The following is a 14,077-nucleotide window of genomic DNA, read 5'->3' as shown; positions in this document are numbered from 1 at the left end:
TCTTTAAAAAAAAAAAAGAGATCTGTAGTTCTGGTCTTTCTCCCAGTGGCCACTGGGGGCAGTGTACTGTTCATGCCCTGTGTACTTCTCAGGAATATTGGACTGCAGTGTCTCCTCCAGCCACTAGAGGGTGCAGGTTCGCTCAGTATGGCCTATTCCTGTATAGACAGGAAGTAGAAGGGCGACCATTTTTGGGGGACCATGTGGGCTGAAGGATCAGCAAGGCCTCTGTGACATAACTTCAGCCCATGGCTGCATAATGAAATGGGTCATTTCTATGGGAGAGCTAGGTGACTAGTCAAGGCATGGTTATGTACGGCATAAATGTATACTTGTATACTTACTTCTTAATCTGGGGGGCTTGTACAACTGTCTGTCGATACACCCCTGTACGGGTATAAGTATAAGTGCACTCTAAGGAGTTATGTCTCCAGAATAGCGTGCATTTGGTCTGCAGGAACTTATTTTTAGGCTGTTTTGAAGCAGTATTAAGGCTGTATTGGAGCCTATATGCTTGGCGTATCCTGCAAAATCAGTTGGGGCCAAGTGTAGTTGAGCTGGTGCAGCATAGTAAACATGTTCATGCCTGCTTATTAACGCATTAACGCATGCTTACTTACATATTGCATAAATGCATGGACTAGGGATGCACCGAAATTTCGGCCACCGAAATTATCGGCCGATAATGGGTTAACAGTGCCGAAATTAATATGGCCGCCGTGAGGAAGGAGGAGGGCGCAGCGCAGGGCAGGTTTTAAAAGTCCGCCTCTGGCCGGCCGCCCGCCTCTCAATGACGTCCCTACTACTATGATCTCTGCATTAATGAAGGGACATACCAGGCGGGAGGGCGGGGCGAGCGGCCGCTAATAGATAGAACTATGTGAGCCTTCCTGTCAGCTCAGCGGGACTGTGACTGTGTGTGAATGAGATCTGATCTGACCTGACACCGGGCGGGGGGGCGGGGGGAGCGGCCGATAATAACTATAACTATGTGAGGGCTTCACTTCCTTGTTAGAGGAGATACATGCCTGACAAGGAAGTGAAGCTCTCACATAGTTACAGCTATTAGCGGCCGCTCCCCCCGCCCCCCCGCCCGGTGTCAGGTAAGATCAGATCTCATTCACACACAGTCACAGTCCCGCTGAGCTGACAGGAAGGATCACATAGTTCTATCTATTAGCGGCCGCTCGCCCCGCCCTCCCACCCGGACTGTCAGGGAATTGAAGAGAAGTGAAGGGCTCACATAGTGACAGATATTAGCGGCCGCTCGCCCGCCCGGTGTGTCAGTTCATTCATGGACAGATCGTAGTAGTAGTGACATCACCGGGAGGCGGGCGGCCAGCCAGAGGCGGGACTTTTGAATAATGGACACTGTGACTGGAGGAGCTGAGTGAGTAGGAGAGGGACGCTGAGGCTGATGCGGGGGGGGGGGAGGGGAGAGGAGGGGTGATAGCTGAGGCAGCTTACCATTGGTATTTGTATTAATTATGCAGCATGAGGGGGTTAATGTATAGTCACTGCTGCATTAGTGACCGACCAGTGGCAGTTAATTAACCCCTTTGTGCTGCATTAGTGCAACCAGTATCAGTGCAACCAGTGTTAATTAACACTGATATTGGTTGCACTAATGCAGCACAAAGGGGTTAATTAACTGCCACTGGTCGGTCACTAATGCAGCAGTGGCAATACATTAACCCCCTCATGCTGCATAATACTAATACCATTGGTAATTAAATTAACCTATTGCCAACCCGTCACAGTACATATACTGTGACAGGGTGGCAGCGACAGGTGTACGTCGCTGCCTGTTTTTTGGCGTATGCCCCTGTTCCATCTATTTTAAAATTATTTGGGGGAAAAAGTCATTTTTGGTTTTCGGCCAATGGCATCCTGCATTTTCGGTTTCGGCCCAAAATTTTCATTTCGGTGCATCCCTAGCATGGACACGTGCTTTCATGTTTGCGTGAGCGTGTGGTTGCATGAGTGCGTGGTTGCATAGATGCATGTTTGCAGGGATGCATGCTTGCTAATTGCATAGATGCATGTTTGCATGGACACATGTTTGCATAGGCAAGTGTTTTCATATTATGGGAACACCTGTTTGCATAAACGCATATTGCATAAAAGCATATTTTCATTTGAACTGCATACATATATGCACATTTGCCTTGAACTGCCTGCATATATTCTCTTTTTGCCTTGAACTGCATGCATATATGCCTAATTTCCTTGAACTGCATGCATATATGCCTAATTCCCTTGGACTGCATACATCTATGCTTAATTGCCTTGAACTGCATACATCTATGCTTAATTGCCTTGAACTGCATACATCTATGCTTATTTGCCTTGAACTACATACATATGTGCTTAGTTACATTAAACTGTATACATATGTGCTTATTTGCCTTGGACTACACACATGTGCTTATTGCCTTGAACTGCATACATAAATGCATGAACAGAAAGAATACTTATATACCTGCATATTGGCATACCTAAGTGCCTACATAACAACATACCTGGGTACATGCATACTTGCATACCTACGGGGTTGCACAGTGGTAGACCGTTGTTTTGGGCCTGCATCCTTGGGGGACTGCGTATTAGGTGTTGGCTAATAAAGTTGCTACATTTTTTACCTGGTATACCAGCTAAAATGGCTCCAGAAGGGAGAGGCAGCGGGGGGAGGCAGCTGCACCGCTCTCAGGTTCAGTGATCTGGAGGTGTCAACATCTCCCGATGTCTAGTGGCTTCAGATGCATCTGAGCCACTCTGGTGTTTGGCATTGCAGTGTTTCCTGATTTTTTTGCCAGAATGAACTGTGGCCGCATCACCCTGAACATGCCTGATCATCGTTGATCGAAGCCTAAGCAGGATCAAGCCTGGTTAGTACTTGGATGGGACTGTTTGGGAATACCAGGTGCTGTAAACTTTCCTCTCCTGAGCTAGGGAGGCATCTGAGGCTGCTGTGGTTTGAGAGTATCTCAAACCAGAGGATCAGAATCTGAGGTGGGTCGTTCCGTCTTTAGCCGGCAGAAACCCACTAGGTTAGGTACACCTCTTGGTACCTTCTGGGTCTGCCACAGAGTCGTAAGTCTTTTGTCTTGCATTGGCTCCCAGAGCAGAAGCTATGGTATCATTATTGTAAAACACTTAAATGGTAACGGTTCCAAAACCAAATGGGGACATGAGTTCTATCTTAAGATCTCAAGCTACTGGGCATCCTTCTGTTTTAAATAGGCACGGTCTGTTCAGTGATGACCTAGCTGCAAGAGGTAGATTTCGGGGTCCATAGTCATCGATAACGCATATCTTCATGTGCGTTTTTTTTCCAGGCTCATCAAAGGTTTCTGCAATTGCATTAGAAAGTAGTCTTTTTTTTTTTCAATGATTCGGCACTTCGAGCTAGTCACCTCTCCCGAGGGTTCGCAAAGCTCCAAGTTCCGGTACTGGACTTGCTGAAGTCACAGGGGGTGTCAATCTCAGTATACCATATTAATCTTTGCTCAGGAAGCAGTGGGTTTCAGGTTTTCTTTCAATACATTTCTGCAGGAGAAAATTGTATCTAGGTTAAAGCATGTTCCCTAAGGACAGTCCTACTCCAAGTTTTTTTGTAGAGAATTATTCCCTCTGTCTGGAACATGATGATCTAAGCATTTGATTGCCAGAGGGCTCTGGTCCCAGGGTGTTGCAGAGCTAAAATTGGTGGTTAATGGTTCGGAATCTGGAGAGGGCTAAATTCTTCCTTTCAGGGGTTTGGAAGATCATACCCACTGAGGCTAGTCGCTCCAGTGTGTTTAACGGTGGCTACAGTTCTGTGGACTTTGTTTCCACAGGGGAGAATACTGCCCATCGATATCTTAAAACTTTTGACTAGTACACTTTGCTCTAGATTATTGAATGAACCAGTTGTAAGTTCAATCCAACAGTGCCTCTACAGTAGCATATTATCAACCACCAGGGCGGCACCAGGAGTCGTGCAACTCTGGAAGGGAACCACATTCTGTCTGGGGCAGAACAGGTGCTGTCTCTGTCGCCAGTACATATTTCAGGTGTAGAAAAATGACAGTGGGGTTTTCCAGTCATCAGCAACTAATGCCAGGACCACTCTGCTTCCTGAGATATTTTTTGGCAATCTACCAATATTGGCGAGCTCTGTAGGGGAATCTACTGGATTCCAAGTTCTACAACAAGTTGAGCAGTTTGTGTCCGGGACGAGAGTCCCACTGGAAATTGGGGTAGATGCATTGGTAACACCTTGGGGACCCGTTCTCTCTAATTGACGCATTCCCTCTGTATTGGCTACAACCGCATCTTTTGCAAAAAATCCGGGAGGTGGTAACACTGATAATAGTGTTAGCCGAAATAGCCCGGGAGGGCTTGGTACTCGGACATAGCTTTGGACACTTCCAGTCCAGCTTAACCTAATGGTCTTGAGTCCTGTTATCTCCATTCTGTTGAGCGCCTGGAAGCCGGCTTCAGGGAGCTTCAATTACAGGACTTGGAAATATTTGGTGCCTGTGGTGAAACTAGGAAGTGGCAACCGCAGATATGTGAGTGGGAGTTTTTTTTTCCCTTTCTCCAATCATGAAGAGAAGTGAGATTGGCTTTAAATACCATTAAGGGTCAGATTCGTCCCTATCCATTTTTTTCTAGAGGCTGTTGTTTCTCACTCCTTGATTCATGCTTCATACAGGGTGTAACACAGACAGTCCCGCCTGTCAGGCCACCCTTGTGTGCTTGGGACTTGAATTTGCGCTTGACTGTCCTTGTAGAGGCCACCTTTTGAGCCATCTTGAGAAACTGTTATTCAGAAGGTGGCTTCTTTGGTTGCTATCACCTCGGGAAGTGGGGTGTCAGAGTTGACAGCGCTCTCATACAAAGAGCTATTCTTGGTCTAACATCATAAGGTGATGTTGCGTCCTCATCCATCTTTTTTGCTTAGAGGGGTTTCTAGTTTTCACTTGAATCGGGACAGTGTTTTGCCTTTCTTTTCTAATCCTCAGTTGGCAGGAGTAAGATCACTGCATACTCTGGAGGTAGTTCAGGCGGTCAGGATTTACTTGAATTGTCGGCTCAGGTCAGGAATCCTGGTTTGTACTGCCAGCAGAGCCCTAGAAGGGCAGGAGGCATCCAAATGACCTATTTTTTTTCTTTGGATCAACCAGCTAATGATTCAAGCCATAGGCACTGGTACTGACCAAGGTGTTTCCAGTAGGGTGCTGTTCAGGCCCAGGGCAGTGGGCCCCATGTGTAAAGGGGACAGAGTCCCTGAAAGTCCACTGTGACAGAGCCTGCTTTGATGGGTGAAGGTTGAATTCTTGGCAGGAAATGTGAGTGGCCATTTAGTGGGGATCATGGCCAGTTTGCCTAGCCCTAGAGAGTCTTCCTTGTCTGACCACTGGGATCAGTGTGATGGCCTACATGTCCCTATGTATTGCTGGTGAACTTGTGAGCAAGCCAGTAATTCTCCCGGTATTAATCAAGCAGGTTCTCTTTCTTTTTCTGAGAGGGTATCAGCTTTACCCAGGAGGATATAGTATGCCAACATTTTGAACCTGGCGATAGATGGCACCTGGGCACCTTCAGCTTGGCCAGATCTCCTGTCTCAAAGGCTAATATTGCATCCTGCTTTATAGTCGCTGGGTTTAACAGCCTGCCGGAAGGATCAAGGAGTATCTGGGGCAGTCATATCTACTTTACTAAAGACCAGAAAACCTTCCTCCAGAAAGATTTATCATAGGACTTCAAGTGTCCCTGGTGTGAGACCAGAAAATTTCATTCCTGGAAATGCATGATTGGTCACATTTTGGCATTCCTCTAATTTGGGGTAGAAGTGAATTTGGCCTTCATTAAACATCATTTTAGGCCAGATATCTGCCCTGTGGTTTTTTTTCCAGAGACCTACTGCATCTAATTTGTTGATACGTACTTTTGTTCAGGGGGTAACCCATATGGTTCTACTTGTAAGTCCCCTCCATGGGACTTGAAATGGTCGTGTCGGTCTTGTAGAAACCGATTTTGAACCAATTTGTGAGATTCTGTTAGTTCTATTGTAGGTGTTTTTTACTTTTTTTTTTTTTTTATTGATGGCAATCACTCTGGAAAGGAGAGTGTCAGAAACGGCAGCCCTTTCATGTAAGGAGTCGTTTTTAGTTCTCCACCAGGACAAGGTGGTTAAGCGTTCTCATCCGTCTTTCTTGCCAAAGGTGGTTTTGAGATTTCATTTGAATCCAGACATTCTTACCTTCGTTTCTATCCTAGTCCTGAGTCACCTGGAGGGAAAGCGCTGCACACATTGCATGTGGTTTGGACTGTCAAGGTTTATTTGAAGATTTCAAAAAAATATATAATGAACATGATCTGGAGTATAAGTAATGACTCAACCTCCATCCCTGGTATACATATAAAAATAAAAGAAGAACAAGGGTTGTGGGACTTTGAGTGAGGTCAGTCATTAGTAGATATCAATTCGATGTAAGATGTAGAATAATGAATAATTTGTTTAATATTTCATAAAGAGTACAAAAAATAGACATACACAAATCAAAGACTAAACATGAAGTATATAAATTCATATAAATATTTCCATAGTATTAAGTCAATAAATAACTAAATTCATCAGTACATAATATATATAAACATGTAAACAGTCTTCAAGTAGTCTATCTTCACATCTTATAAGCTCGACGCCTTTCGTGGCTCTGCGTCCACTCATCAGGAGCTAATTAAAACTTGAATCTGCAAATATCATAAAAATACAGCGATTTTCAGATATCTAGTCGGAAATATAACAACTTGCTCCAATATAAATAAAAAAGATTTTAGCTACTTACTGTAGTAGCCCTACTTTGGGAGGAAAAGGAGCCACCCCAATAGCAACTGTCTCACCCGGGGCTGAGGCGGGTATATTGGCCAAGGTCAGAACAGGGACAGGAAGAGAAGGAGGGGTAGCTGAAATGGTCCCATGGAATGGGCAGGCAGGGACATCGCACAATTAGGCAGGAATTGTGGGAGCACATCGTGACCAAAATATTCTGAAACCAGATTATTTAAAAAAAATAATAATTTTGACTATATATTTATCATATTTCATACGTGATTATATATATAAAATATATAATAGAGTGAAAAAGAAAAAAGTGGTCATGTGTGTTGCCAGAAAAACTACCGTAATGAAAAGAAGATGTAAATAGTAACCCGAAATGTATCAGCTGAAATTAAGGTGAATAAGGAATGCCAAGATAAAAGTGAATGAGCATGGGAGAAAAAGATGAAAAATAGTAGAATAAATCAAGTGCCCCATGCGTGAAAAACACAAAGTTAAAGAATAAAAAAGTATAAAAGTGAATCCAGGAACCTCTTACCGATGACTGGATAAAAAGATGAAAAATGCTGTGCAGGTGAAAGCTGAATAAAACCAAACCATTGCAAGGAGCAAATAGAAGAACAGATGGCGTCCTAGCCCCTCGGAACGCAAGCAACCCACTGACCAAGGCAAACTCCCGCCAATGCCATGTGGACGCAATTAAAAAGGTCGGGGAGGTATGATCTCATATCCAGAGCGCCGCACCAGAGCCGAGACATCAACCCAACCAAGCGTCAGAGTGGAAAAAAAGGGGTTGCCCCAGCAACACGGTATAGAAGACAGTTATAGTGAGACAGTTGCTATTGGGGTGGCTCCTTTTCCTCCCAAAGTAGGGCTACTACAGTAAGTAGCTAAAATCTTTTTTATTTATATTGGAGCAAGTTGTTATATTTCCGACTAGATATCTGAAAATCGCTGTATTTTTATGATATTTGCAGATTCAAGTTTTAATTAGCTCCTGATGAGTGGACGCAGAGCCACGAAACGCGTTGAGCTTATAAGATGTGAAGATAGACTACTTGAAGACTGTTTACATGTATATATATATATATATATATATATATATATATATATATATATTATGTACTGATGAATTTAGTTATTTATTGACTTAATACTATGGAAATATTTATATGAATTTATATACTTCATGTTTAGTCTTTGATTTGTGTATGTCTATTTTTTGTACTCTTTATGAAATATTAAACAAATTATTCATTATTCTACATCTTACATCAAATTGATATCTACTAATGACTGACCTCACTCAAAGTCCCACAACCCGTGTTCTTCTTTTATTTTTATATGTTTATTTGAAGATGTCTACAGCAGTCGGATTTGTTATTCATCCTTCCTGAGGGTCTTAGGGAAGGGTCAGGCAGCTTCTAAATGGCCATTTCACAGTGGATTTGTCAGCTTATTGCCCAAGCCTATGGCCTGAAGGGTAAGGCTCCGCCTTTTCAAGTGAAGGCTCACTCTACCTATGAGTGCTGGGGCCTCCTGAGCTATCTATTATCTGGCGTTAGTGGCTCAGGTCTGCGAGGCTGTGACCTGGTCTTTAGTACATACCTTTTTATGAGGTTTTGCCAAGTGGATGGAAGGGCCACTGTGGATCTTGCTTTTGGCTGCAGTGTGTTGTGAGGTAGTTTCCTTGGGCCTGATGTGGCTTCTGTGTCTCTCTCCCCTCATGTACGTTGCTTTGTGATATGGTGTTATAGCCCGCTCTGTGTCTCATGATGTATGATAAAGAAAACTGGATTTTTTCACTTGCTTATATAATTCATTTCTTGGTGTACATCACAGGACACAAAGGTATTGGCCCCCTTTCAGGACGTTCATTGCTTGTTACTAAACTGAGGTACTTCCTTATAGGAGGGGTTATATAGGGGAGTAATGCTTGTCTGTTTGTTTCAGTTTTTTTTTTTTTTTTTTTTTAAATACAGGGAAACTCTAAAGGGATCCCGTCTCCAGAGGGTCACTTGTACTCAGTAGCCAGCCTGTAAAAAAAAACCTAGATAATATAGTTACCCTTCCTGCCAGCCCATGTTGTAAGGCAACCACTGACCCACTGCTCCCTGGCTGCTGCAGGTATTCAACACTTCAGGTGTGTGGAATACCTACTCCTGCACAGAATTATGTGGTTCTCTGGATTGCATACCCCCCCCCCCCCACACCCTGGTCTTTTGTCATACTATACTAACAACTATGTATTTCATTATAGACACGCACATGTTTATACACTTCGCATCTGCTCCTGATGATTGGTTACAACCATGAAACGCGTAGAGCTGTTTAGGATGCCATGTTATGACTATCATGTGCCTACCATCTTTTTATGTATTGCAATACATTTTAACCCCAAATTATTAATTTATTTATCATATATGCTGGTGCTAGTCCACAATAGCCAATAGGACATCATTGACATCATTATGTGCAATCATATCATGCAATGCTGTAATGAGCTGACTTATATGCATTTATTAATGCTATCAACCAGTAATGATATATCAATGTCATTATGTTGTGATGTAACATTTATATTTATTAACTCAATATGATATTATGACTTATATGCATTTATTAAATGTTATCAACCAGCAATGATGTATCAATGTCAGTATGTTGTGATGTAACATGTATACTTATTAATTAAATGGTGATATTACTTGTTTATGCTGTGTTATGAATTCCATGTACATATATGCAATACCTATGTCAGCCCATTGATATATTTATTATATACAGTGGGTACGGAAAGTATTCAGACCCCCTTAAATTTTTCACTCTTTGTTATATTGCAGCCATTTGCTAAAATCATTTAAGTTCATTCTTCTTCCTCATGAATGTACACATAGCACCCCATACTGACAGAAAAACTGACAGTCTTTCACACCTGGATTTGGGGATCCTCTGCCATTTCTCCTTGCAGATCCTCTCCAGTTCTGTCAGGTTGGATGGTAAACGTTGGTGGACAGCCATTTTTAGGTCTCTCCAGAGATGCTCAATTGGGTTTAAGTCAGGGCTCTGGCTGGGCCATTCAAGAACAGTCACGGAGTTGTTGTGAAGCCACTCCTTCGTTATTTTAGCTGTGTGCTTAGGGTCATTGTCTTGTTGGAAGGTAAACCTTCGGCCCAGTCTGAGGTCCAGAGCACTCTGGAGAAGGTTTTTGTCCAGGATATCCCTGTACTTGGCCGCATTCATCTTTCCCTCGATTGCAACCAGTCGTCCTGTCCCTGCAGCTGAAAAACACCCCCACAGCATGATGCTGCCACCACCATGCTTCACTGTTGGGACTGTATTGGACAGGTGATGAGCAGTGCCTGGTTTTCTCCACACATACCTCTTAGAATTAAGACCAAAAAGTTCTATTTTGGTCTCATCAGACCAGAGAATCTTATTTCTCACCATCTTGGAGTCCTTCAGGTGTTTTTTAGCAAACTCCATGCGGGCTTTCATGTGTCTTACACTGAGGAGAGGCTTCCGTCGGGCCACTCTGCCATAAAGCCCCGACTGGTGGAGGGCTGCAGTGATGGTTGACTTTCTACAACTTTCTCCCATCTCCTGACTGCATCTCTGGAGCTCAGCCACAGTGATCTTTGGGTTCTTCTTTACCTCTCTCACCAAGGCTCTTCTCCCCCGATAGCTCAGTTTGGCCAGACAGCCAGCTCTAGGAAGGGTTCTGGTCGTCCCAAACGTCTTCCATTTGAGGATTATGGAGGCCACTGTGCTCTTAGGAACCTTAAGTGCAGCAGAAATCTTTTTCTAACCTTGGCCAGATCTGTGCCTTGCCACAATTCCGTCTCTGAGCTCTTCAGGCAGTTCCTTTGACCTCATGATTCTCATTTGCTCTGACATGCATTGTGATCTGGAAGGTCTTATATAGACAGGTGTGTGGCTTTCCTAATCAAGTCCAATCAGTATAATCAAACACAGCTGGACTCAAATGAAGGTGTAGAACCATCTCAAGGATGATCAGAAGAAATGGAAAGCACCTGAGTTAAATATATGAGTGTCACAGCAAAGGGTCTGAATACTTAGGACCATGTGATATTTCAGTTTTTCTTTTTTAATAAATCTGCAACAATGTCAACAATTCTGTGTGTTTTTCTGTCAGTATGGGGTGCTATGTGTACATTCATGAGGAAGAAGAATGAACTTAAATGATTTTAGCAAATGGCTGCAATATAACAAAGAGTGAAAAATTTAAGGGGGTCTGAATACTTTCCGTACCCAGTGTATTTTCCCTGATTGCAGCCACATGTTTCATATAAAGTCCCAATTTCCTTTTGTTTTATTTATGCATTGGGATGGAGGAATATGACCCTACCCTGTCATTTCCTCATTTAAAGTCCCAAATTTCTCCCCCCTTTTTTAATATTATCTTGCGTTAGTGGCTCAGGTCTGCGAGGCTGCGATGTGGTCTTTAGTACGTACCTTTTTTGAGGTTTTGCAAAGTGGATCGAAGGGCGACTGTGGATCTTGCTTTTGGCTGCAGCGTGTTGTGGGGTAGTTTCCTTGGGCCTGATGTGACTTCTGTGTCTCTCTCCCCTCATGTACGTTGCTTTGTGACATGGTGTTATAGCCCGCTCTGTGTCTCATGATGTATGATAAAGAAAACTGGATTTTTACACAAATTAATTTCTTGGCATACATCACAGGACACAAAGGTATTGCCCCCCTTTCAGGACGTTCATTGCTTGTTACTAAACTGAGGTACTTCCTTATAGGAGGGGTTATATAGGGGAGGAATGCTTGTCTGTTTCCGTTTTTTTTTTTTTTTTTTTTTTTAAATACAGGGAAACTCTAAAGGGATCCCATCCCCACAGGGTCACTTGTACTCAGTAGCCAGCCTGTAAAAAAAAAAAAAAAAACCCTAGATAATATAGTTACCCTTTCTGCCAGCCCATGTTGTAATGCAACCACTGTCCCACTGCTCCCTGGCTGCTGCAGGTATTCACCACTTCAGGTGTGTGGAATACCTACTCCTGCACAGAATGATGTGGTTCTCTTGATTGCATGTTGCTACATAGCGCACAAGCAGGCAAAAGGAACCACTGCATGAAGGGATTAAATATCCTAAGGTGACTGGGGAACTGGTGGCATTTCAACATACGGGCTGTCGGTACAGTAAGTATATAGTCTTTTTACAGGCTGACTATTGTTTACCTGTGGACTTGTGTGATAGGGACACTTTAGGAAACTAGTAGGGTGTAGGATAATTTGCATTGCATATGAAAGCAGAACTGAAACCATTTATTTAACTGTTTCCCAAAACAATTACATTCAAGACATGTTATGAATAAGTCATGGTTCCTTCGACTCTCAGCCAAACTGTCAAGCCATCAAGTGGGTGATGTCATAAATGATCACATAGCGGCTGCAGATTAAACAGAGGCTAAGATGGGGGGGGGGGGGGGGTACTAGAACATTTTACGCTCTAACATGGGTATATTTTTTTATATGTATGTATGTATGTACAATACATATATATGTGAGGGTAAATATATTTTACGCCCTAATATGATCTAAAAGATGACATTCAGTTGAAATGTGGTTGCTCTGGCCGACATTTCTTGTACCGTTGTCAGACAGCATCTACACTATTATTGATACCTGTTTTTTATAACAGTTAAGCTTATTATCTTTGTGTTTATACAGGTTTCGTCATATATTTTGGTTATGGCATGACGCATAGTACAGAAGCTGCGGGCTCCATACCAGACAGGAATGCAGCGGATACCAAAAGGACCAATGGTTTGAATTATGAGAAACACGCTTTTTTAGACATAGATGCTGCTAACTCAACAACTGCATGATACCCCCTGGTGAACATTTTATATTTTAAGGCAATGGAACTACATGTATTTGAAACCAAGGAGAATGACTTTACCCAAAGCTTGCAACCCGCACAAAGCATTCAGTGTCAGAGGAGCTGCTCTACTTCCAGAACCATAGAACCAGAGTTACGGTTACCTCTTAGTGCTGCTACTCTGTTCCTATACAACTAATAGACCTTCTTTTTTAAGATCGATCAGATATATTAAATGTAATATATGGATCAAGTCCCCATTGTCCATTACAGCAGGAGGAAAACGTTTTTCTTTTAGCTATTGCTTCTTTTAGGTAAACAAAAGAAATTGCTTCTTTTAGGTAAACAAAAGAAATTTTGCATATATTTCTGTTTCGGAGGATCTCTCATGCAATTCAAAACCCTGTCAGTCCATAGAAGATGGATCTTTTGTGTTAGGATTGGCCAATATGTTTGGGGTATGGTTATAAATGCGGCATTTCTTGCTGATAGACTGAAATTCTGAGCAGAAAAAGGCATTTGCAGAAAGTGGAGCTCAAGTTATGCTCATTTTATACCTTGAAGAAATGTTAACTTATTTTTTTATACACTTTTTAATGTAAACTAAATGTGCAGAGCATTTCAAAGGGAGATTCAAATATTATGGTCTTATGATTTAACCCTGTGCATTAATCAAAATGGAACATGTACTCTAAAGTATGTGCAAACTGTAGCAACCAATGAGAGTTCATTGCAGTCAAATAAGGAAAGGTGAAACAACTAGCTGTCATTGGTTACTGCATTTTTGTATCTAATCTTTTATTTATCTGAATTGTATTTAATTGCACTCCCTTATTAAGTATGTAAATGTGTGTACAACATTTTCAGTCTAATGTGTTTAAAGTACAGGTACACCTTTTGTATGATGTACATTGTACAAGCCTCCGATCTGTTATGCCAAAGATCAGGCCTCGGAGGCAGTGTGGTCCCATTTACACTGCCAGTCTCTCTGCAATGTTTACATTCAATCTTCTCCGAGTGCCTGTTCTCCAGTGCACAAGCTTGACTACAATCTCCATTGTTTGGGAACCTGTATGTGGTTTTTCATGCAAAGGTACACCAGTGCATTTAGTTGAGCCCATGGGTCTCAGAGGGCCTGGTCAGATTTCGGCAGGACCAGTTGGGATATTTGGCAACCCCATAGGCAGGTTTGCAACTTGGTGGCCAATATAACTTATTGTTCCTTATGACAGTGTTAAGAGTGGTGCCATTGTTGTCTGCCTGTCCCATAAATATGCATACCTGTTTACGTATTGGATGGAACGTCAACGTTTGGCTGCTGGATTATATCCTGACATTCAGCTCCTGTTAAATAGTCTTGCTCCGTAAAGCAGTAGAGCACCATATGTGTACAA

At 42.6% G+C, this 14,077-nt stretch overlaps 1 protein-coding gene across 1 annotated transcript in view; it reads left to right on the top strand.

The window, feature by feature from the left end:
- The window catches only part of SLC7A1 (solute carrier family 7 member 1), a 57,274-nt gene extending 44,301 nt beyond the window's left edge, over positions 1-12,973 (top strand). Inside the window, exon 11 of the mRNA XM_082247277.1 lies at positions 12,533-12,973. Within this exon, the coding sequence (XP_082103403.1) occupies positions 12,533-12,690 (158 nt within the window). The 3' untranslated portion in view covers positions 12,691-12,973. The remainder of the gene's footprint in view (positions 1-12,532) is intronic.
- Positions 12,974-14,077: the final 1,104 nt, after the last annotated feature.

Source organism: Pelophylax lessonae (assembly GCF_965119305.1).
Source record: "Pelophylax lessonae genome assembly, chromosome: 2".
In the NCBI taxonomy this organism is placed as follows: Eukaryota; Metazoa; Chordata; class Amphibia; order Anura; family Ranidae; genus Pelophylax; species Pelophylax lessonae.
The sequence above is the reverse complement of the archived record's forward strand: the minus strand, read 5'-3'. Positions and strand labels throughout refer to the sequence as shown.